The sequence below is a fragment of the Numenius arquata genome, chromosome 2 (genome assembly GCF_964106895.1).
Source record: "Numenius arquata chromosome 2, bNumArq3.hap1.1, whole genome shotgun sequence".
In the NCBI taxonomy this organism is placed as follows: Eukaryota; Metazoa; Chordata; class Aves; order Charadriiformes; family Scolopacidae; genus Numenius; species Numenius arquata.
Window position 1 is genome coordinate 16674597 of NC_133577.1, and position 25099 is coordinate 16699695.

Consider the following 25099-nt stretch of genomic DNA (forward strand, 5'->3'; position numbering starts at 1 on the left):
TTAGGTCAGATTTCTCTCAGCTAGAAAATCAGTTGAAAGAGATTCTCACAGAATTCCAGCTATACAAATGCTCCAGCAAAAACTGTGAATTACAAGAATTAAGTTATCACAGCAAATCCTTATTGACAGGCTAGTGATCCTGCAAGTAACGCACTATTGCCTACCAGTGTTTAAGATACAGCTTCCAGAAATCAATCTGTTTGTGGATACCACCTCTAACACACATAAAAGTCATAGCATCTTTAACAGATATCTCCACAGTGAATTTTGTTATTCTTTTCCCCTTTACAACCTCAAATTTGTGTGGAGCTGATATTTGTGTTTGAAAAGAATGAGATATGCACAATTACTGCTTCTCCTAATGGCACTGTAATAGTGGTGTTCGGTGAGAAGTTCTTTCTTTGTAGTTACCACACAGGCACCAGAAGCACACAGCTTTTCTTTAAGGCAGAAGACAACAAAACCCATTAATGCAACTTTAATACTCCTGTGTCAGTTCTGATGTTGCAATGGTGGGCTAGCAAGAGTGAGACAGCTTTATGCATCAAAAGGATGAAGCCTGCTTTTCGCTTGAACACTCTTTTCTCCTCTCCTGGCAGCAGTTTAGGCACATGCAGCTTTTACCACAGTTACTTTGCCCACCTACACTGAAGTGCCCCAGTGGAAAACCTCAAACATTTGATTTCAGAATGCCCCAAACATTTACTGAAGTCCCAAAGAGCTGCTATGATATACTGTATAACTGATCAGCTGATATATTACTCAGAGATATGAGATTTCACAAAGATTTGAAAGAGAACTGTTGCAATGCACAATGTCAAAACCAGTCTGTGGATAACATGCTCTAAACAAGTTGGGGTTTTTTAAACTATGTTTCCAACCATCTGTTGTGCTGAAGCAAGGAAAATACTTGACTTCCAAGCACCCTCCCAGCAAACAGGTCAAAATATTAAGTATTTCTAATGACATTGTAAGAGCTTCACTAAGCCATTTTTATGTATTTATGCAGTTAATTAATATTCATTCAAATTAACATCCCATTGGGGCAGGTGCTTAAAGCATAGAGCAGCATTAACTTCAGCAGACTATTTGAACATTTAAAGCTAGGTATATACTTGAAGTATCTTCCTGGGCCATTAAGGCAAAAAACAGAATCAGAAATACATTCATTATTCCAATTTAAACTTTCTAGACTCAAAACAACTGTAGTTTTGCTTATACCTGACTTCTCCAAGTTAAAATACACTTTTTACACTGAAGACAACCATGTTTTGCCTGGTCCCATATAGCTATACTACATGACAATTCCAGGCATTTCTGACAGCAGTTATTCAATACCTCCCCACTGCATTAGCAAGAACCACGAGAGACAGAGCCTATAATTTGGAGCAGTATTTCCAACATGAATTACCTTGCAGCCCCTGGTGAGAGATGCTCACAGGTGATGCCACTGACGACATTACCTCACATCACCACATCCTCTAAACAGTGCTTCCTTATTTTAAATTTACTTCTGATCTGTAAAAATGAACTTATTTCATAAACTGCATGCCCAGAAGGAGAAGACACATATTAAAGAGTTTACAAACTGATCCCAAATCAGTTACAGGCATGATCTCTTAGAAGTACCTAGACCAAAAATAAGAGTAGATAATTGCTAATCAAAACCTAATAGCTTCACATTTTAGAATTTCAGACCAGAACATCAAGCATGGAAACTAAAGGTGGGAAACATATTTTATGCCAAGGTAAATTTCACAGCAGCTTTTATATCTAATGGAATATAACACATAGCAAGTCCATCTGCAAAATGACAGTTATTAAATACTCAATAACAGTACTTGCCAGATGCAAATGAAGAAATTGCGCTCTTCCATATAAACACTGCCTGACTTTTCAGGAGAGACTCCTATATAACCAAACCGCACCCTAACAAAATCACCTTCATCTGGTTTGATTGCTGACAGATGATTGCAAGAACATGTTGCATGCTTGAGTGGAAATCCAAGGTTTCAATCATCAGTAATGAATTTGCAACAGCTGCAGACAGTAGCATATTGTTTATGTGTCATGTGCAGTGAGCACAAAAGATTCAGTGAAACTGTTACTGAAATTCACTGAATTACAAAAAGCTATCCCTTAAAACATTAGACGTTGCCACAGCAAATGCAAAAATATGTATAAAACAAGCTGTATTTGAAAAAAATGTGGGTCTGATTTGTGAAACGAGACAGAGTAAGCACAATGTTAGGGTTTGGAGCGGATTCTAATCTATCTTCTTGAGTTTGTTTCTCTGATTTAATATAATAGCATTTCATTCATAGGTTTCAATTATTCCTTCCCAATTTGTTTAGGTCCCTGAATGCCTGCAAGTTTTCTAAAACTAACAAATTGAATGCACAAAGAGTATAATCCCCTCAAAATTATATGCAGAAATGACTTGTGGAACAACATACAACATGAACAGAGTAACTGTCACCCTGCTCTCACTACTAGTCTTGGGACTATATTATGGCAATAACACATGCACACACCTTTTCCCACTTTCCCCCCTGGCATAAGAATACAATATATTGAATTTGGAGCTCACTTCCCTTTAGTATTCATGCTAGGTGTAACTAAGACAAAAAATGTGTACATATGTACACAGACACACACACAGAATGTAAAGAAGAAAAATGAAGCCTTTTTACAGATTGTGACAAATACATTGGTCATATTTATCCTTTATCTCAGTCATAGTTATCTGGCTTCTGTAAGAAATCTATTCTGGTAACATCTGATTATCTCAGGAATAAGACCACAGAGCAGTCCATCTAAGATGCCCAATTATCTTGTCTCTAATAGGAAGTGAATGGTTGACACCTAGAATACACGTTAAAAAACAACCAAAAGGCAGTCTAGAGTATGTTCCCAAGCTCCAACAATTTGTGGCTCAGAGACTTCCTGAAATAGAAAGGTTATCTTCATGTTTAATTCTTCTCAGTGGATTTTTCTTTCATTACTTTGTCACCTTCTGAATCTATTATAACTTCTTCCACAACGTATCATGGTAAAGAGCTCTGCAGTTTAATTATATACCATGAAAAGAAGAATCTCCCTGTGGTTGTTTTGAACATCACAACTGGAAAAGAATACTATATCACACCAAAACAGGGATGTTATAAACATACAATGGTAAGTCTTTAAAACAGCCAACACAGCATGGATACAAAGTGTGTTCCTTGCCACAGTGCATCATCAACATGTTTTTCAGACATTTCTAAAAGTAAAATGTCTTAAAAAAATTACAGGTGCATTTACATTCAGTTTTGGTTTGCGAATACAATCTACCTGTCAGCATAGTCAATGGTATTACAGAGGCTGTAAACGATCTAGGATCTGGACAGATGAACACAAGCTCTGCTCACTATCCATAACATTGAGCCCTTGATATTGAGAGTCTCAAGGAGGATGTAAAAATTATCATTCATAAAACATTAACTGGTTTCTCAGTGAATCCAGGGGCATCACAAAACTTGAAGAAAAACTGTTGACTTGTTAATCTGAGGTATGAGTCCTGCCAAAACTCTCACTGATTCCTGTTGCAGGACAAATCTTCAACTCACCTGACGCTGCCTCTCATCACATTCTGAAGCATTGCACTATTTGCAGATTTTTTTCGCGAACTCTATCGTTGAAGGAGGTGTGAAGTTGTGTTCAAAACAACTGCTTATTTTTAAAAGTCAGTTCGGAAGGACCAGCAAAACCTCGTAGCTGAGTGCAATCATGCTAAGGAATTGTTAATATAAGACAGAATAAAACAGAAAAAAATTTTCTCTGAAAGTATGCTTAATGCTTGTTTTCAGATAAGGTTTTCTGGAACTAAACCAGATGCAAAAAAAAAAAAAAATAACAAGCAACAAAAGATTTTATTTTTTTCTTTCAGTGGCAGTGTTAAGAACAACATCAAAGAGCAGAGGATTTGTTTGACATTATAATCTTCAGCATATTTTGTTTGATCTTTTACAAAATTGTGACATTTCCCCACATGTGAATAGAAATGGTGGTAGCAATACAGAGACCATTCAAAAGATTAAAAACGCATGACTTTCTCTGGGTTTGCCAGAACACCTACATAATTCCAGCTCACAAAAATTATTAGTAACTCTTTACTCTGTTGGCGAGATAAGAAAACTGACGAAAAGATCCGAAGACCAGGTTTGATCTCAGTTTGAGGATCTTTATGGTGCCACAAATAATGCCTTGGTCAAAAAAAGCTCCTTAAAGAAACAGACAAAAGAGAGAGAATCATTTAATATATAACCAGCTGTTCTCAGTCATAGTTATGTTTGCTGATGGTGGGTTTTGAGGCAGACACCAGTTGTGGCCCACAAATAATGTCCAATGTACTGTGGAAATATTGTATTTCTGCACTTGGAAAGAGTGAATAAGGATTCACTTTTTATTTTTATTTGAGTGAATATAGGTCTTAATTTTAAAGGCTTTAACTTTTCTTTCCAAGATAAATAATTTAGTTTTTTTGTCCTTGTATAGAATTATTTCTATTTCATAATTCAGTTTTTTCCCTATCATTGATTTTTCTGCTCTAAGAAGTGGAATAACAATTTCTTTATAAAGGAAAAATTGATCTACTACAGAATGAGGCTACTTTGAAAGTATCTGTAAAAAAAAATTAAAGAAAAATCTAATTATAGTTTGCTGAAGAGGTAACCGAGAAGAAATGTAGAGCTGAAATAATTTGTAACTACAGTGCAAAGAACTCGGAAACATATTAAAAGATCTACAAATACTGAGGGAAGTTAACTGCCTTGTTTCTTTCTTCACTAATCAAGTGTTTGAAGTAAGCATTTTTAATCTGTAATTGCTATTAAGGACATAAATTTAAAGGCCTAGCAAAAACTACAATAACATAATCGCAGCACCTTTGCAGGTTATTCACAAGTCCCACACGTGCTATTTTCAGTGCCATTTCCCCTCTTGGCTCTTTTTTAGAAAATGCACTGGTGGAAAAACAAAACAAACCCACCCATATTTAGAGATGATTTAAAACAGAGAGCTTTACAGGAACAGAACCACATCGTGGCATAGCTTAGGACAGCTTTATATGCCGTAATCTAGGTAATTATAGGCAAGTAAGCCTGACACCAGCCCTGGATAGAATAAATAGCTAACATGGCACTTTATTAATAAAACAAAAAAAGTCTAATTATTGTCAAGCAACAGGGATTTATAGTAACTAGATCCTATCAAACGAACCTGACATTTTCATAAGATTATAAATTTAGTGGAACAACGTAATAGCGATGTTGCAATGTATCCAGATTTGTGTGTGGCATTTGATATGGCACTGACATTTTGATTAAGAAATGAAATAAAAGAAACAAAAAGTCAAGATGTTTCTTGGTAGGTAGAAACAAATCAGAATTTTTAAAATTACTCATAGTAATTGAAAACTAGACATTGAAAATATCCTAATGGTTCCAAGGACAGACAGACGTGGTTCCTTTCACAAATAACCAACCACATAACTGTAAATAAAGAATAATGAATAAGTAATATAGCAATATATCAGAGCCTTTCTATAATGAGATGATAGTTCTTTAGTTTACTATATTCACATTTTGATAACTTCATTAAATGTACTACTTTACTCTTGATACTCTAACTGCTACAGAATTTATTTCTGTTCTCTCAGCTGAAACAGATCTCAGCTGATCAAAGCAAAATGTGATGAAAAAAATGAAGCATGTTTCATCTGAACAGTGAGGTTTGAGAAAAATAGCTTTGGATGCTTGAAAGAAAAAAAATTTGGTAAGCTGCATATTTAAAGCATCCAAGCTGAATGCTATTCCCTTGATTTCCTAGTCCAAGCTATTCCAGATGAGCACTGACTCCCTGTGGAACAGGCTGGCTAGGAAAAGATTGCATAATATTGCTGTCCTTAATGGTAAACCTAATGATAGTAAACATGCACAAGGACAAGTATTCATGACACATCTTCAACAATATCAATATAATAAAATTGCAAGATTCAAATCAGATGGAAGAAATGTATTAAAATAATAAGAGAAGTTACATAATGAAAAAACATAACATGCTTGCTATTGCAAACTCTTTGTCCCAAACACACACTGGAACAGTAGTGCTACTGTACAGTGAAATGTGACCATTAGAAACCATGTATAACGACCATATACCAATCATTTTTTAAAAATGGAGTAAAAATAGATAAGTGACCAAACTGGAAAATAAGTCTTTGCTCTGGACACAGGAGATTGCTATAGAGCTTGATTAGAAGGCTATACTAATATTTAAGGAAACTGAATACTCAGAGACGCTTCTATAAGTTCACAGAAGTCCTGTTGCTTCTTGTAGAAACACTTTGTGGAAACCTAATGTGTTTTGGAGACTGGAGAAAATATAAAAGCGCTATTCAGTTATCATGATGTACATTTTGTACAGTTGATGCAGTCTTCATCAGGAATGAAAAGTTCAAGATAACAGTAGTGAGACATCACACCAGGGTAGAAGTACTTTCATATTGCCATTAAAATAATTTTTGTGTTTCCTCATTCACAATAGCTTCAACCATATCTAACCTATAATCCTTTTTAACCCTTCCAATATCGTTTCTGAGATTTTAAAGTCTACAGCAACTCTTCCAGCACATCAAGGAGAATCTCGAGAACACATACAGAACATCAATACTTTTTCCACAGGTTTCTAAAGTTCAAAACAATTTGCCCTATATTTTGCCTTGGAGACATGGCAATGTCTTTCAGAAACTGATGCACGTTCACTTGAGTGTGGGACTGATGTGGAGCTGATTCCCCTGAAATGACCACTTCAGTGTTTACAGAGGTGTTACAGCTCTGTCTCTGCCTACCTATGGAAAGTGCCATATTATTTCTGTGGCTCTTGAGGATTTCTGAATAGCAGGAGTTAATGAAGAGAAAAAAATGTAATAGCATCTTTAGACACAGAAGTAGAAAACTCCTCTTCACAATCAGAAATTCACTTCATTGGATGCTAAACAAAGTGTTCCTTTTGTATTTTAGAGAACCGCAGAAGTTTGAGCTTAATAAGAACACTTCTTCAATAATATTTTATCTGAATAAGGAAAGTTTATTTACTGAATAAAAAGTTCAGTATTCAGATTGCTTATAAGTGCAAACATGAACCTACCAAAATAATATCATAAATACCTTTCCCCCCAACCCTACAAAAAGGAGGAACAAGTACCAGACCCTCAACAGGACAGCAGTTAAAATTTCATTTGAGGTACAATACCTATAATTTTTGTTAACTACACTCAACAGCTGTATTTATTCGGCAGAAAGCATATGCTCCAATTATTACCATTACACTGAAAACAAAACCCAAACTCAAGATAGCTCCAATAGCACTCACTCAAGCTTGCAATCAGTTGAGAAATAGCTTGCTTCTGTCCTTTTCTCTGAGTTACTGGAGCTGATTAAGTATAATGCTCTGAGAAAAGCAGCACTTTAATTTTAACTCCGAGGTATGGTACATTCTACTTAACATAAGTTCTACATCACTGATTCTATATTTTGCAAAGCTTTGTTTTCTTTTTATCTTCTTGGAAAAATTACTGTGATCTCATTATCATGATTTAGTCATTGATTTGGACAAAGTAATTATACGAAACAATTCTAAGACTATTTGAAAGTCTTACAAATATTAAGCAAATACCAGAAAACTTTGAATTATTACTTCAAATACACCACTGAATCACCTTTTCCCTAAACAGGAGAACTGCATTCATAAGAATAAGTAGTTCGTTTTTGTCTTTTATAAGAAGGAGAATTGGAGCTTGTTCATGGGACTCCTTTCTTTGAACGTGGCAATACTCTTTGCTTTTCAGTTATGCAGCCATTTGGCAATGTTTCTAGTCTAAGAATACACTGGCTGACAAAAATGTAGAGCTATTTCCTCCTTTAATGCACCCTATTCTTTCAAAAATAAAGCAAAATAATAAGAAAAAAAAAAAAGGGGGGGGCCAATAATGACATGAGAAACGCATACTTAACTTTTCCAGCCTTTTGTGACACTGAAACTAGAAGTACATTCCTGTAGGAGGGAAAAAACCGTGTCTCAATCCATAGAACAAAATTTAATCTCCCTCTGTCTAGAACAAGATTTCTGATAACATTCAGGCATAACACAAGAAGGACCTCAGAGGTACAGGTGAGATTTCTTCATGATACAAAGAGCAGTTGGTAAATCACTTACTAATGAACCTCAAATCTCACCTATCAGTAAAGCCTTCATACACTTTTATGGGTCTGTAAAACTTGAACTATGGTGCTGCTCTGCACTGAACAATGCAACCTTTTCCTATCTAGCTAGGTGACAAAAAAAAAAAAAACAGTTCAAGCTATTCAAGCTGGAACTAAATTATGCTTGTGTGAGAGCAGTATCTGGAATTTCAGAGAACCACACCTGTTTCCATAGCCTTTTGGTTACCCTTTTCAAAGAATACAGAGAATGACAAGAAAAAAAAACTCAGAGAGAAAAGCAAACAAATATGTCTGAAAACCCAGAGCCTGGAGCATTGTTAGTGCATTCAATCATTTCTCTAGAATAAGTGTCTACCTGCACAGCTACATACAGCACTTCTGGCTGCAAGTGTTTTGAGACAGCTAGCAAAGTACAAGGCTCTGCCTCACTTAGTGAATGGTCTTGGTTTTCAAAACTGCTTGAAAGATTCCAATTTGATCCTCATTTAAAATGTGTCAGCGCAAATCAGCTAAAGTCAACTTTTCCATTTTCTAATTAATATATTTGAAGTTTGTTATAAAAGTGATTTGAGTGTTCCACAATGGCACTAACATATGTGTCCACACCATCTCCATCCTTTTGGAGTTGTAGAAGTTCAGAGTGAATGTATTATTTCTTATAGACTCCAATTAATGTGAAAAAATAAAATAAAATAATTGAGCTCTGCTTTGGACACTCTGTATATGTTGTTCACTATTTCTCAAAACACTGGACTACTCATTTTGCTTCATAAAGTAGTCTAACATCAAATTTCTGAAAAACACACTGCCTATCTTTCCAAAATCCACATTCTCTGTTTAGACCCTATTTTCACCTGTGTGTGTAAGCTTTTGTATTTCTCGATAGAGCACACAACTTCTCAAGAGCCTGTTACCCCAGGCGATGGGGTAACAGTCTGCAATTGAAATGAACATGAAGAGAACCTGTGGGAAAGTTCCCAAGGCAGCACAGGGGACTGATGTACAGCGTTCTGAGTTCTCCAGTTTCTCAGTCAGGAATCAGTCAAATTTTAAGATGTTACAGTTGCAATATTTACCTTTTATAATTATTTCTCTTGCATTTATTTTGCTCATAATTATGGAATATAACAAAGCATCACAAAATAATTTGGTTTTCACTGCAAGCTCAAAAGAAGTTGTAATCACAAAAAAAAGCACAGAGCATACATATGAAAATTTAAGTTCATTTTAGTTTATGTTGAGCAAAGCCACAAAAATTAATCAGATACATTTCATATTTGTGAGCACATTGGAAGATATATCAAATCACAGTGCATTTATTATTAAGAAATTCATTATAACTTCTGGCAATCACTCACAAATTTTATTTAACTAAATTTAAATTTGATTTCTATTGCTTTCTAAACTTGTCAACTACTCTATTTTCGTATTTGCAACCAAAAGAATTAAAAGTCTGTAATTTCTGGCAAGAGACTAATTTTATATCAAAATACATACAAATTAGTATTTTAGGAAAACACACATTGCTTCTCAAAGCTATGTTGCAAACTGGTGTTTAGAAGAACTGCAAACCAAGGAAAAACGATTTTTAAGCAAAACATTTATGTCTTGGGGGCAAAGTAATGAAGGAATCTTTTCTTCTTTGCTTAAACAGCAGTATTTGCAGTTTGTTGATAACTGACAACTAAGAGTCTCAAAGGTTTTTTGTTACCCATCGCTGTAAAGAAGCATATACACTGTGGAGCTATTTAAGACAGACAAAATATAATTGCACAAACTTTTTCATGACAATGCAAAAACGAATACTTAATCATAAAATGTGACTTAATCTCTGAAAGGCTTAGAGGTTTCAACTTGTGAATTAGTCAAGGTTATTTTTTCTCTTTTCCAAGGACATATGATGCATTCATGAAAGTCAGAGGCATGAAGTTCATCATTGATTTAAAAAGCCAAAAACTTTTGCTCAAGATCTTTGGTCTATTTTAAAGGAAAAAGAAAAAAGAAAAAAGCCGTATTTCACATGCAATGGAAATTCTTGGGCCCATTTCCAGAGGAAAGATCAAACTTGTCTCTAACTTCTGCAGACCAGATTTTGCCTCCAGATAGTATAGAGATGACATTGGCAAAGAGATGCAAGTGACCTAGCCCAGGTGAGTTAGCTACATCTTCCTTTGCTTTTGTGGTGGGGTTTTTAGCCATCTGGCTGCAGATCATCTCAGGAACCAGCAGGAGGTTTTATATCTGTAGCACACATGGTATTTGGGAAAAAAACGGATGACATCAAGTCACTATGTACCTACTTCAGGTAGGAAAAATTCTGGGAATAGGCACAGTACAGATAGGCTGTTTTACCAGAGCAGAAGAGAGTAATACATCCCAGGAGGGGATCCCTCCTAGTAGAAGCCCAAAAGCTGTGAGACCTCTTTCTGTTGCCTGTGCATGGAGACAACCATAAATCCCATGCTGTTAAAGCAACCATTTGTTGTCTAAAGTTAGCAAAAATATATTTTCTGACTTCATCTGCAGCCAAACCGGAGACACCTATGGAACCACATGGATGTGCTATTTCACAACTGTCTTGTTAGGAAAGACAAAGAGAAGGCTACAGCAGAAGAGGCAAGTGCCTCTGAAGAAAGGCACTTACATTGGCCCAGTATGCAAGTCTTTGAGGAACAGAATCCTTTCATATATACAGTTCTGTGTTTGTCTTAAAAAGCTGTGTCCAGAAGGAACATCTCAAATTAAGCTTTTTCCTGAGAACAAAGTACCTCTTAGACCTCTTTAGTACTAAATACTACTGAAATATATCTAGTACATGAAAAATATAAGTATACGTAAGTAATGTTTTGAAAAATCTTCATTTTTAAGAGTTTGAGATGTCTATGCTGCTTCTTACTCAGGCTTTTCATTGATGTCACTTTGAGAAACACTTAAAGTAAACAACAGCATGTGGGAGAACAGATTGTAAAATAATCAACAGTGTGAAGAATCCACTTCTGCAGACAGACCCTGAATATCTGATATGAAATATCTGATATGCAAGATGACACGGAAATTTGAAGCTTTCAGGGCACTGATATATACACAATAATTATAAAATAAGCATTGACATAAAAAAAATCAAGTATTACATTCTGCATTTAATGTATGCATACTTGAATATCTAAGTTCTACTTCAGTGAAGATGACATAAGATGATTTCCTCCTTCATTCCAAAGAGCAACTGACCAAGTTCTTCCTTTTTGCTATACATTACCTGATGCTGAAGAGCTCTTTTGAAGTGCACCTTATGTGTCAATTCACATTAATTTCTGCAATTTTAATATTGTTAGAATTCCTACAAACAATTTTTATAAGTGCCACAGTACTTGGAGAAACATGACAAAATCTTACCGCTATGTTCCCGTTGCACCTTTGGGACTGGCAAACCCCTCTTATTCTGTTGGGAATCAGCACATCGTCCCAGCAAGACGGACCCTTCAAAATAAAACCAAAGCAGATCAAGGTTTTAATCTACTTAGTAAGTAAACATAGAAGTTGGTTTTGTTGCCTTCTTTCCTACCCCCATTTCTTTAGACTTTAGCTAGACAGTTTTAAGTTGTTTACATTGAAAAAGTCCAAACAGATTACATGACAATATTCCTCAATAAAGCTCAGTCTCTGACAGGACGTACAGCTCCTGTGTCCTTAGGTCAGAGCTGTGAATAGGAGTTGAACAGTAGGTACGTTTTCTCAGCTTAAGACAGGGACTTCTAAATAATTTTTTTATGATTGAAAAGCTACAAAGACTCATCTGCTGCTGCAACACTATTTATACCTGGGCCTGCAGCTGACTAAGAGGAAAATGGGAAAACACAACAATTGGAAGTAGAATACACATTTAGAAACACTGGAGCATAACACAAAGACTAGGTTCAGTAGCTTTTTTCTATTTTATTGTTTAAGTATTAAATGGCTGTAACTTCGCTGAAATCTGCTTCTGTTTTCATGGGCTGCTGTTGCAGCTTTCTGTTTCATGGCTGCTTGTTCCCAGATAAAGCCTTTACCTAACTATAATAAAATGTAATGAAAATGTCCAGGAATCTACTAACAGTCCTCACTTCACATTTACATTACCTGCAAGGCTATCCAGTCATTGTTAATTAAAAAAAATTACCCATTTTTCCCCATGCCACCAAAGATTGTGCAGATGTCTAGCACACCTCTCAGTAGTTTCCTTTCCAGGCAGAAAAGTAATCTACTTTGCCATTCCTCATGCAGATGCCGTTCTTTACCTTTTATCAGTGGTTTACTCTCTTGGTACCTCTTCGAATTCTACTCTACCTTTTTAGAATATGAGAACATCACACAGTATACAAGACTTATTTATGTGCTGGACTAGTGAACAGGAAGATGGCATCTCTGAATTTGTTCTTTATTTCTTTCCTACATTGTGATTTACTTTGCTGATGGTTAGTAAGCACTGAGGCAGCATTTTAGTGGAATTAACTATCGTTGCTCCTAGGTCTCATTCCTAAAAGTAATAGTTATCTCAAAATCAATCATGCATATATAAAATTTGGGTTTATATTCCCAGTGCACATCACTTAATACTAACATACATTGAATTCCATCTGCCACATCACCAGCAGATTAAGTGTACATCCCAAGGTCCACAGAGGGGCTTCTAATAGGTACTTCTCAGGTCCCTCCATACTGAACACACCTATTTGTTCCCAAGGATGAACTGTTCCCAGCTGTACAACTCACCCTCTCCAAGGGTTTATTTTATATAGCAATCATCTAGTGGACTTGTACATGTTCTGCTCCTGTCATACTTTAAAAGGACTCAGTTTTTCTGCTGTTTGCAAGTTATAAACTTTTTATTGCCTAATTGCATTTTTATATTTAAGGTGCTGGAATTATGCATTTGTTTTGGTTTGCTGGGGGTATAGGGGTTGTTTTTTATTTTATCTCATTACTTATTTTTCTCAAAGATGCATCCTAGATTCCAATAACCTCCCTTTTTTTTTATCCCCAAAATTTAGTCATACTAGCCTCCAGTCAGTCCTCCTCAAATTTCTGTGCGCATAATCTTTGATTCCAGTATAATTTTCATGTCTTCTCCAAAGATTTAACTCTTTTTAGCTGCCCCATCCAGGTTCTTCTCAACAAGCACCCTTAATTTTAAAAAGAAAAGCTACCTAAAAGTAAGTTCAATACTTGTGTCTTTCTCAGATTTTGGGAAGTTGCTGAATGTAAATGTATTACAGTCGTCGTTAAAGAACAGGTCTTTGTTACTAACATTATAAACCAGGTCCTCTGCATTACCTTCTCTTGCATGTTCTTTGATCAACTTTTCCATTAACACAACCCAACAGCATCTAAAAGTTTACTCTTGGGATCATGGTTTGACATGATACTTACCTAATTTACATGAAAGCAATTTAATATCCTATTATCATCATTTTTCCTATACTTTCAAGCTTTTGATTTTCCCCAGCATGTTAGGCTTGCTATCATCATCTAGTCAAATGGCTGTTAATGAGTCTCACATTTTTTCCCCTTTTCAGGCCTTGAATTTCACTCCATGAAGATACTGTATAACTCACTGACTTGTTAAAGACAAATAAGACTAACAAGTTAATATTTCCTTAACATCTATCCCTTTTCCTTCATACTCAAATTTTTTAGCATACTTTTATTAGAACATTGATTTTTCCCACTTAGGGGAAATCAGTAGGTTTGTATATCTTTAGACAATCCTTACATAATTTACACTCAGAAAGAGGATACTAGAAAGAAAGGATAACAAAAAGTAAGTGTGCTTTATAAAAGTTGGGGGAGGGGAAGGGATGGGGACAGGGGGGAACATTCATTAAGAAGCCCTAAAAAACCTCAAATGCACCAAACAAAACCCACTCAAACCCCAATCACAACCACTTTTTCTCGGTCCTGATAATAACATCAGGAGTAAATCTTCCTGTTACTTCATCCCTGCATGATTAATATGAGATTCTCAGAGTTAATGATGCTATGCTAGTATACACACAAAAAATTAAAATAGAGTCACGAGACTGCTACACAATAAGATAATTTAGAGCAGCCTAATAGAGGCAGTTCCAGGTATAAGTTATCAACTCTGGTACTAGTTGATTTAATAAGAAGAAAATATTTTAAGCTGAACTTTTTAGAGGAATTAATCCTCTAACGTCACTGAAGTTATTTCAGGAGAAAAATTCCCACGTATTCAGTAGTTTGCAGGTCTAGGTCTACAATCACAAAAATGTAAGAACTCATAGTAATTCTTAAGTGGGAAAGAAAACATGCATAGGACCATTTGTAAGGTTGAGTGAGATTCTAGAAAAGTGCATATTTAAAACAGATTTGAAGTAGCATCATTATATTGATTATGCCACAGTCTTATAGTAGTTGAGACACGAGCAGCTGATCTGCAAAATATAATCAAGAAAGCATCCTGAAAGAAATGAAAACAGAAAGGAATTGATACAACTTTGACTACTGTTAGTTAGAATTCAACTACTACAACTAGCACCAGATCAGACCCAAATATGCTTAACATGGAAATTCCTTTTTATTTGTCAGTAGAAACAACAATCGTATGAATTCTGTAGTCACCTTTTAAGGTCTTACCCACGAGGGAAAGGTAGTGTGCTATGTGGCATGGTGTGAACTTACAGTGCTCTCACTCCCTGCAATAATTTCCTCATGACATTTCTCATGCACACAAGAGTACCTTTCACATGAAGCAGCTCTCTGTTTAAAATAAGAATATGTCATCTTTCACTTAAGGCATGCTAAAAGCATATACACAGGGAACTAGTAGCACAGTCCCACACTATCAACATCTACTCAGCTGTTCACTCATACTGTAGCTAACAACTTCCTGGTTTTTCCTTCATAAAACCCCCACCCCATCCAATGCTTCTTTACACTTACGACGGCCAAAAAACCCATAACAAAGTCAGATGTATTTAACTCTTTTGATAACATTAACCAGACCCAGCTTTAAGTCAACAGCATTTGCTCTTTACTCCAGCAAGGCTTAGATCAAGTTCTTAGGAGAGATTAATCCAGCAGGAAGAGGGCAAGAAGGACTGGCAGAATAACTCAGGTTTGCGCCTGTCTGGCACTACAGAGTCCAGGGCAGGGGGAGGAGGGGGAGGAGGTGTGTGTGAGGAAAGTAACAAAAAATAAAACCCAAACTAACAAAAACCCCTACAGAACTCTATGCCTCTATGTCGTATTTGATTATTAATGATAATGTAATACACTTCTAAAAGACTGAGCTTGCTTGAGAATTTTAGTTTTCCACCTTCAAAGAACAAAAAAAAAGCAAAAAATACATTTGTCCTTGAAAAACACTGTGTATTCAAAGTGTTAATGTTTCTTTAGCAACAGCACTGCTAAATGTCATTGCTATAATTGCGTCAAAATAAAATTAGGAATTCTGGCAAGATAAACACTTTGAAATGCAATTTTTGTAACGTTCTTTCTTGAGTCTAAGAAAAGCCTGTCAGACTGTAGGCCGGCCAATCACTTGTGGTGTTGTAACACTGAATGCTGTAGAGTTTATAATTATTAGTTTGCATTAATCAAGAACACTCTGTGAGAAGAACAAAGCCTTCTGATTGCGAATTAAAGCAACTGCCCCTCTTGTACACAGCCAAATGGCCCCCAGAGAAAGCTATGCATTAAAATGGATCTATCAGAGAAGACTTTTCCGGTGTATAAAAGGGAAAATAACAGAATAAAGAAAGAAATAGAAAGAACAGCAGTGTACCACTGAACAGAACAAGTCATGTTGAACATAGTTGAGTATTTTCCAAATAATCAGGTATGGAAATTTTTATGCTTTGATTGTATGGCAGTTGTTCCTTCCCTTTTTGAGTGGGAAAACAGGAAAAAAAGATGGCATATGAAATTTGAACTGAAGCTCATGTGCAGCATACGGAGAACAGGGAGGACTGAGTTGCTTTTTCAATGTATGAGAGAAGTACCGAAAACCTGTGTACATTCCACCAGTATACTGTACTGGTGCCCAGTACAGTGAACAGTACACTCTACTCCCAGAATACCTTCCCTCCAGTAACCAAGATCTGATTTTGTATTGTAGAACCACAACTAACTTTTGGTCAACAACCACTTGAAAAAAAAATAATAAAAATCTCTGAGAACATAAATAGTATCTAGAGATCTCAGATGACGAATTATTAAAAATGCAGTTGCTGACAGACCTGTTGACCTGTGAAGTCAGGGAAAGGTCAGAAGCAGAGGTCAGCAATAGAAACCAGTGATTCATCAAAGACTTTGAATCATTTAAAAGGCTGGAAACTATCCATGTATTCAGTGCGTTTTATTTTCCCTGCTTTATATTCTCCCCCAGTGAACAATAGGCAACAGAGTATCATTAAAACACATCTTCGTACCTGCTAATATCTACGAGAGACATAAATCATTAAAATGTTGAGCAAATGACCCAACCAAGAGACAAGTATTAATGCAGAAGGATTTTTAAAATAATGCAAGAAATAATTTCAGGTACTTGAGAGGGTTTGAAAAATCAGCATACAAGCCACTGAAAAAGTGCTAAATCTAATGCAAACCATGCAAGCCCTCAAGACTCCTCTACAAAATGACAGTTATTGACCTTTCTACACGAGAGTATTAAAAGAGCTAACCATTGTATGGTGACCCCTCTGCACGATTTTAGTATCTTGAGGCAATAAGAGAAAAAAAGGTCTCCAAAATGGTAGGATTACTTGAAAATTGATCTCCTTTTCGCCCCTCTGTATCAAGGGTATCCACACCAAGCTACCACAATCCACTGCTTCCAGCGCCAGTACACACAGACAACTCTGTCCCCCAGACATTTGGAACCAAGATGTATTCTGACAATAAACATACAACTGAAAACACAGCTTAACACAGGGGATTAATATTACATGAACAGCAATAGATCCCACCTATTGTCACAAACCTAACCCATCTTAGCAGAAATGATACAATCCTTTTGCTGGTTTTTTTTTTTTCCTCTTCTCAATGCAAGTTTGAGCTCACTTTCACAATGAGTACTTCAGCCTAGAAAAAGTATTTTTTAAGGGAACACTTATTTTCCTACAACAGCATAGGCAATTTAATAAATAATCAGAGCTGCTTGCCTCAGTGCCACCTGACTAAACCTTGTCCCCTTCTTTAAAATCTAGTACTAGAGACTTTTATTCTTATTATACTACTTCTATAATATTTCAGAGCAAGTCACTTGTAAGACAACTACAGATAGTCAGATCCCCGATGCTCATGAATGTCTCGCAACTGATGGGTAAGGCTGAAGAAGGGTCAGCAGGTGATAAATCCCCAAGGAACTGGGAAAAGTCTAGAGTCAACATCCTGAGCCCACAACATGATTTGGTTTTCACGTTCCACACTCACCATTTGGATGGCACTGCTGAATGCTAGATTATTTCTTTGGAGGATAGTATGGGTATAACACATTCAAATAAAAGCTTTCATCCTACTTTATTAGTGCAGTAATGGAGAAAAAAAATTAAGACTTTTAGATACACCAATCCGCATTTTATACGTTCTTAACAGGCTTAATTTAGGAGAGCAATCTGATCATCTTTTGAAGCACTTACTAAGAAAAATCTAGCTGTTACGTGAGTGATACTCAATTAGACTCAGCAGAAAAGATTTGTATGGCAGGTTTCGAATAGCAAAGAGATTGGAGATGTCATTTCAATTCAGAAGAAATAAACCTGTTTGAACACATTAAACTCCATATTTATTTCAGCATTCTTTATCTTGACAATTATGAATACAACTAGAAAATGTTTATTTAATAAGACACTTGCTAGATTTCCACTGAATGCTCAGATATCAGATAGACATTATTATTTTGTTCCTAAGCAAAACTCTATAAACAGCAGTATCCAGTTGAGCACAAAATGCATTTCTCCAAATGCCCAGAGCACAACCTAATAGCATCCACCACTGGAGAAAGAAGGTAAAACTAGAGTTTATAAAAGACATTACTACCGATTTAGCCAGGAAGCGCTTGCTAGCCTTTTACAGATGTTCTATTTACAATACTGGAAAACCTATTACATTAGATAATCTACCGGAGGTAAAAACTGACAGATTGGCAACCTTTATAACCAAAATACTCTGTTTAGCCACAAAGCTTGTCACAAAGGCAGAGGTAATTAAAGCCTACCCACAGTTTACACAGACCTGAAAAGGCCACTTCCAGCAGCGAGAGAGTAATTCCAAAGCTATTTATTTTTTTGACATCTCTGCCAAGACTGATACCAACTGACCGGGACACAGGTGACAGGATACACGGATGTAACCAGCAACCCATAATTGACTTAATAACACACTGGAGTTCTTCTCTCCTATACCCCACATTCAAATAATGCTACTGTGAATGACATGACTCTGCATCTCATGCCAGGGTACCAGTGAGAGTGTCTCCTACCACACACTTCACCACAGGCGAAACTAACCAAGGAAAACAAGGTCAAACTGAACAATTTATGACAGACCAACTTTGATATGGAATCTCCCATACAGCAGGGAGCAGTATAGAAGAACACCACTTAATTAGTCTTGGGGGTAGTTTTAAAGGGATTTGTGGAATAGGAATGGGAGGATGGAAGTTAACTGCTTAGACTACAGAGCACATTAAAGAATCCATCAGAACAAATCTTTTGGTTATTATTGACTTCTGTCATTAAAACAATCAATAAAGCACATGGATAGTTTTATTCATATGAGAAATAATACCAAAGTAGAATAAATCATATGTTTTAAGTCTTTGAAGGATTGAACCTACTGGTTTGATTTATAGTGGTATCTTAGAGATGAAATTTTCCTTTCCGAGTGCCCTGGCTAATTAGTAAATTGACAGTTTTATGTCAATAGTCATAACTCTTTCAAAATTAAGTAGTTGACAATTTGCTGAACTGCTCGCAGTTGTGCAATTAAGAAGACTTCCTGCATGCTAGTTATTTCAAATCAAAAATCAGAGATATGTAACTGAAAATGCAGGTAAGTACAGTAAAAATAATTTCCATCATGTTATTTTACTGATCATTACTTTTTCTTTTTTTATCGCAGGTATCTTTGTTAAAAACAAACCCAAAACAAAAGAAAACTTGTTAATACGATGTTTTTAATGAGTTCTGGTCTTCCTTTTCACATTGTATTGTAGGACATGGATTTGCAAGAGTAATCCCACGGATCCCAACTGAATAATGAAAGTTTATGCAAAGACACACAAGAGAAAGATCTCTAGAGTCACCTCTTCATCACTAACATTTTACAACATGTACCGTGTTGCCAACACTAAGAATTATTATATTATATAAGCAAAACACTGATTCATAATGTGCTTTTGGGAAGTTATTTTGGTGGGCCCTCCCCACCAAACAGAGAATAAAGAGAACTCAAATACAACAACTGCAGCTGAAAAATTGAACTAAAAGAGTCCTGCCTTGCTTGACTGCTTGAGAGGAACGTAGTTAACATTAGTCTTGAAAGACAGAGATTACATCTACCACTTCTTTCATAGTTAAGTCTCCTAAAACAAACCACCAAATGCCATTCAAGCAATCTGTCAGACTAATTATTTCTAATCTATAAATGCAAAATATATTACTCTTTGTCTGGATGGCATTAAATGCTTTTTCAAGATTGAAAGAAGAAAACAGAACCGGAGAAAATATCTGTAATTCTTTAAACATGCCATGTATCTACTGTGTCCACTGAAATAGTATTCGAAAAAAATGATCCACAATTACAAGTGTTAACACCAGCAAACACCATCGAGGTCAGTATATCCAGAAGCCAAATAATAATTAAAAAAGAAAAAAAAAAAAAAAAAAAAAAAAAAAGACGACTGTCTGGCTTCAGTTGCAGTTACTGCTGTGGTGACTTTTCAGGGGTCTTCCTGAAGGGAAGCTGGCAGATGGCCACCAGCTCAGGGAGCTCACAGGCAGGAGAAATCAAAACCTAAAAGGTGCATCCCCTCTTCTGGGCCGAGCACACCCCAACAGAGGCAAGAACACTCATGGTTGGTTGAGCTACAACTCTCTACGTTAAAAATATTCATCCGTGTTTTACAGGCTTTTGATTGAAAACAGAAAGTGCAAAGTCTATTTTCAAAGTCTATCTAAAATACTGCTTCTGTTCCTGTCCTTTCCACTCCCAACTCACAGTTAGAAGCTGTAAACTGACTAAATGTGAATTAAAACCCAACTTATACCTTAGCTTTTTCTAAAATGGCAGCTGCCTGCAGCGCATGGACTTTGTCCCACAGGATTTTCCAGGTTGTGAGGAGCTGCCCCAGGGAAGCACCAACCAGGGCCCAGCCGCAGGAGGCAGCCTCCCCCAGGCCCCACCGGGCAGGGGGAAAGGGGCTGCTGAGGCCTGTTCTGTGCCCTAAGGGCCTGGACTGACTTGGCACAAATGGAGAGAGGAGGAGGCAAGGAGGAGGCAAGGAGGAGGCAAGGAGGAGGCAAGGAGGAGGCAAGGAGGAGGCAAGGAGGAGGCAAGGAGGAGGCAAGGAGGAGGCAAGGAGGAGGCAAGGAGGAGGCAAGGAGGAGGCAAGGAGGAGGCAAGGAGGAGGCAAGGAGGAGGCAAGGAGGAGGCAAGGAGGAGGCAAGGAGGAGGCAAGGAAAAAAATTCCTGCAATTCGAATGAATCATAAGCTATGTACGCATGGGAAATATATGAACTAAATACTGTACTTTTTTGTACTACTTTATCTAAAACAAGCCAATATACAAACCAAGGACAGACTACAATTAGCGTTTTGCTAATAATGCTAATTAGACACCTTGTAATTCAAATTAACTTGAGTTGTAGTTAAACAAAGGTAATAAACCAAACATGTAAAAAAAATTCCAAACCTCACGAATATTCCACAGCAATAATTTAATTCAGATGTGATAATTGCATGTCACATTGTTCAATTTTAATTTTTTTTTTTTTTTTGACAAGGATTTAAAAACGTCTTTTGATAGAGAGATGATTGTAGAGCATTCCAGTTATAAACAATACCTGGAGAAGCCATCACCCCATCGATTCACATTCATAAGTCACCGTTAGACATATCCAGGGACAACAGTCACATCAACTACTCAGGCTGTGGTAGATCCATATAGAGAGGATACTACCCTTAGCTACACGTTCCTGCCATTCTCTTTCCCGCTCTGAGCTACTGTCTACTGTGCCCTTATTTCCGCTATTTTTACCTTGTACAAAGGTTTTCCCTCCCATTCCAGTGGAAAGACCCACTCTCTGAGGATACAAGATTCATCCCCATGTGGTGGAAATTCATTCCACATTTTTACTGAGAATAAATTTGTAAATGAATCAACACAAAGGTCTAAAGCAAAAAGAGCCACTAGCAAGAGACTAACTTCATAAGGTGTTAAAGCAATTTTTTTCAGTTACGACAGTTATATAAAACTGTAAAATCAAGATTACACACTACAGTATCTGAAGAAAATATTGTTATATAGTCCATTTTTGATTTTACACATAATCAGAAACCCTGAAAGACAAAACTGTACCAATTCCAGCAACAACATCCCTATGTTCCAAAAGAAAAGGTAATAGGATATCAAAGACTTTAAAAAAATAATAATAAAAAACCCAACAAAACTCCAACTAAATAATATTACTATATTTGCTATTTTTACGAGTGCTATTATTATGGTAAATTTATATACCCACCACAGCATTCACAGGTGAATACATCTTTATTTTAGGTATTGAGAAATACAGGAAACCCTGCATCAGGTGGATTATTCGGATTAATTCAAGAGTGATTTAAGGTTATGTTGGAAGCATGGTGTTTTTAGGGTTTGATTTGTTTTTTACCTCTCCACACATGATCACACTGAGACACACAGAAGAAATGAAAAGAGGATTCTTTAAGCATTTTACACAAGCACATAGCTAGTGTTCAAGAATTAAGGTTGTGTGAGGCACGTTAGTGAAAGCTTTGTGAGAGATTCCATTCGTCACACAGAATCCCTGGCTGGCAGGCAGACATCTGAGTGTGCAAACGCTAGTGAGAGCAGCCAGTGTGACACCCCAGGAAGAAATTAAGAAAAAGCAGAAAAGGGACCAAAAAACTCAAAAATAAAAATAAGCAGGAAGAGACAGGAAAGCATTCACCCCTGTGAAATCAAACTGCTGCTCTGGTGTTGCATGATAAACAGTACGGGATCTATTCTCACAGCAGAAAATCCCTCAGCTAAGAACCTGTTTTGGATTACGGTACCTGAGTTTTATCTGAATCTGATCTGCTGTGCTAAATCCTTTGAAGTAAACAAGCATTAATTAAAAAACTGTCTGTAGATATCTCCAGTAAACTAAGAGGTCTGAGCCCTAGAAATATGACGTAAGAGCAAAGTTCAGGATCCTGTCTTTGCCACCAAAGCACTGTATATACAGAGAAGAGGTAAACTTGATCCAAAATAGCCATTCAATAACACCATTTAGTAACACAGATATATTCCTATAACGTAGTATCAAATTCCTGAACTTTTTCTTCTCCTAATGCAGTGTTTTAAGACTGCAGCTCAGCCTCTTTTTTCATCTCTCTCCCCCCTCTGGTTGCATGAGTCTTGAATTATTTTGAATTATTCTTGAAATATTTTCTGCATATTGGCACAATTTGAACATGTCTGGGGTTAATCTTTACAGTTTTCACTCCAACCAAAGAACAGGTAAACCAACTCAGACTAAAGGGGCATTTCAACCCAACTTGCCAATTTTCTGACAGAAGCTCTTGAGGACACCTCTGCATGAAGGTAAAGGGTGCCCCTACCACCTGAAGTAACTACCCAATCTTGTTGGTACATACAAGGTGATCTCTGTGAATGTCTTCCTGGATCAGGTTTTGAAGAAGATTACATTGGAGAAATGCCCCATTTCTTTATACCTGCTCTGAATTGTTCATTTAATTCTAGGAGCTGATTTGCTTAAATAAGAGGAATTTCAGACATAAGCATTGAATTTATCTGTAATCCAGTCTGCTGAAAAGACAGACACCTGCAAGATTTAAAAGGCAACTGAGAAAGGCATCGCTTGGGTAACTCCACTCTGCACTCACCCTGTTTCAGGCTCATCAGTGCTTTCTTAGGTTTAGCTTTTGGTTTCCTTCCATACTGTAAAGCGAGATACTCTCCGATATAAAATGAGTAACTCTCCAGCCATGAGTGGTACATCTGAAGTCACCTCACAAGCACTAGAATGTACAGAGATAGGTTACCTTAAGAGGTGATTGCTACCAAGATATTTTGAAATGCATAAGTCAGGATAGATTACCTAGAAGCTACATAAAATACCATTTAATTTCATGGTAAGCTTCAGATTTCCACTGAATTCCAAACAGTGCGAGTGAAAGATTTTAGTTTTATAGACAGGATAATCTCTATTTCATTTCTGGAGGTTACAACTTGCATTCAATTTACTGAATCCATTTCAGGCTAAGACCACCTGTAAACCCAGTACGCTAATGATTTATTAGTTTTAGAAATGACCAGGCCCTCTGACATAAAAACCAGGGCACCTCTACATTGGCTGGGCAGTCATTGCAAACTAATCTTAATTTCCACAGCCTTCATTACGTTTTATTCTAAAGACACAGTTTCCTTTTCTCTTAGTGCAATCTCTTTTAGTATCTCTTTCTTTTGTCACCAGGGAAGACAATAGATGTGTTATTTAAATGTTTAGCATTTTATAATGAAAGACTAACATACTCTCACTGCGATGTTTTCCTTGCTTATGGCTCAGTGTAAACCATGACAACAAATAAAATTGAGGTGATTAAATAGAATTAATATTATGACTAATTCACAGTTCAGTGCTTATGGCAGTGGTTTAATCAGTACTTTTTACTTATTTATCATCATCAGGCTTAGCTATAACCAATTTAGTTATAATAATGAAAAGGATCTAGAACCAGCACTTTAATCAGAACACAGATGTGCAGAACTATGTGCACACTATATATTAATGAACAAGAACATGCAGAACTTCCTTGATCACATACACACACTGGCCCAGCCATTGAGTTCTACACAACTGCTCTTTGTAACTGTGTTCCACCATTCCAGGTCTTACAGAAACTGTCTTAGAGTAATATGTATTAGGTACAAGCTGTTCTTCATTGTTATTTTATGTTCTTTATTTCAAGTTTTGGTCTGCTCTGGTCTGAACAGACACTGTATCTCCAGAGCAACTAATAGCCCAAAACTGCAACACTGCAAATGAGATAATTATAATTCGAGGTACTGGCTTCTCTTCACAAAGATAAAGCATATGTAATCCTATCACCTCTATAGAGTACAGACTGTAGACAAGAAAATGCAGTACAGTATCTCCTTGTTGCAAAAACTGACACCAGATATTACACAGTGAACTCCTCTGATGAAAACCAAAAGGTTCGAATAAACTGAATCCTTCCCAAATGAGAGGAAACCAAGTAATTAATCATCTTCATCCAACTTCTTTACCCCATCTCTCAAGTTGGGAGGTGCTTTACTTGCCTATAACTAAAGTAAAGAAAACTATGAAAGAGTTGCCACCTGAAGTTATTTTATTTATTTTTTGACAGCAAGTTAAAACATGACACGACGTCTCTTCTCATAGCTTCATTAATTTAGATTGCCAATAACAGCCAAAATCAGCAAAATGCTACATTATAAACACAGAGAACTCTAATATACACTAATAAGAGTGCTATATTATACATCAGCTTTATGTTGCCTTCCTTTTAATACCCTTTATTAAATAATATCCTTCCATTAATTCCA

At 36.5% G+C, this 25099-nt stretch overlaps 1 protein-coding gene across 1 annotated transcript in view; it reads right to left on the reverse strand.

Moving 5' to 3' along the window:
* Positions 1–25099, reverse strand: part of PRKN (parkin RBR E3 ubiquitin protein ligase) — a 606958-nt gene that overhangs the window by 396284 nt on the left and 185575 nt on the right. The window contains exon 5 of the mRNA XM_074144656.1: positions 11658–11741. Within this exon, the coding sequence (XP_074000757.1) occupies positions 11658–11741 (84 nt within the window). The remainder of the gene's footprint in view (positions 1–11657; positions 11742–25099) is intronic.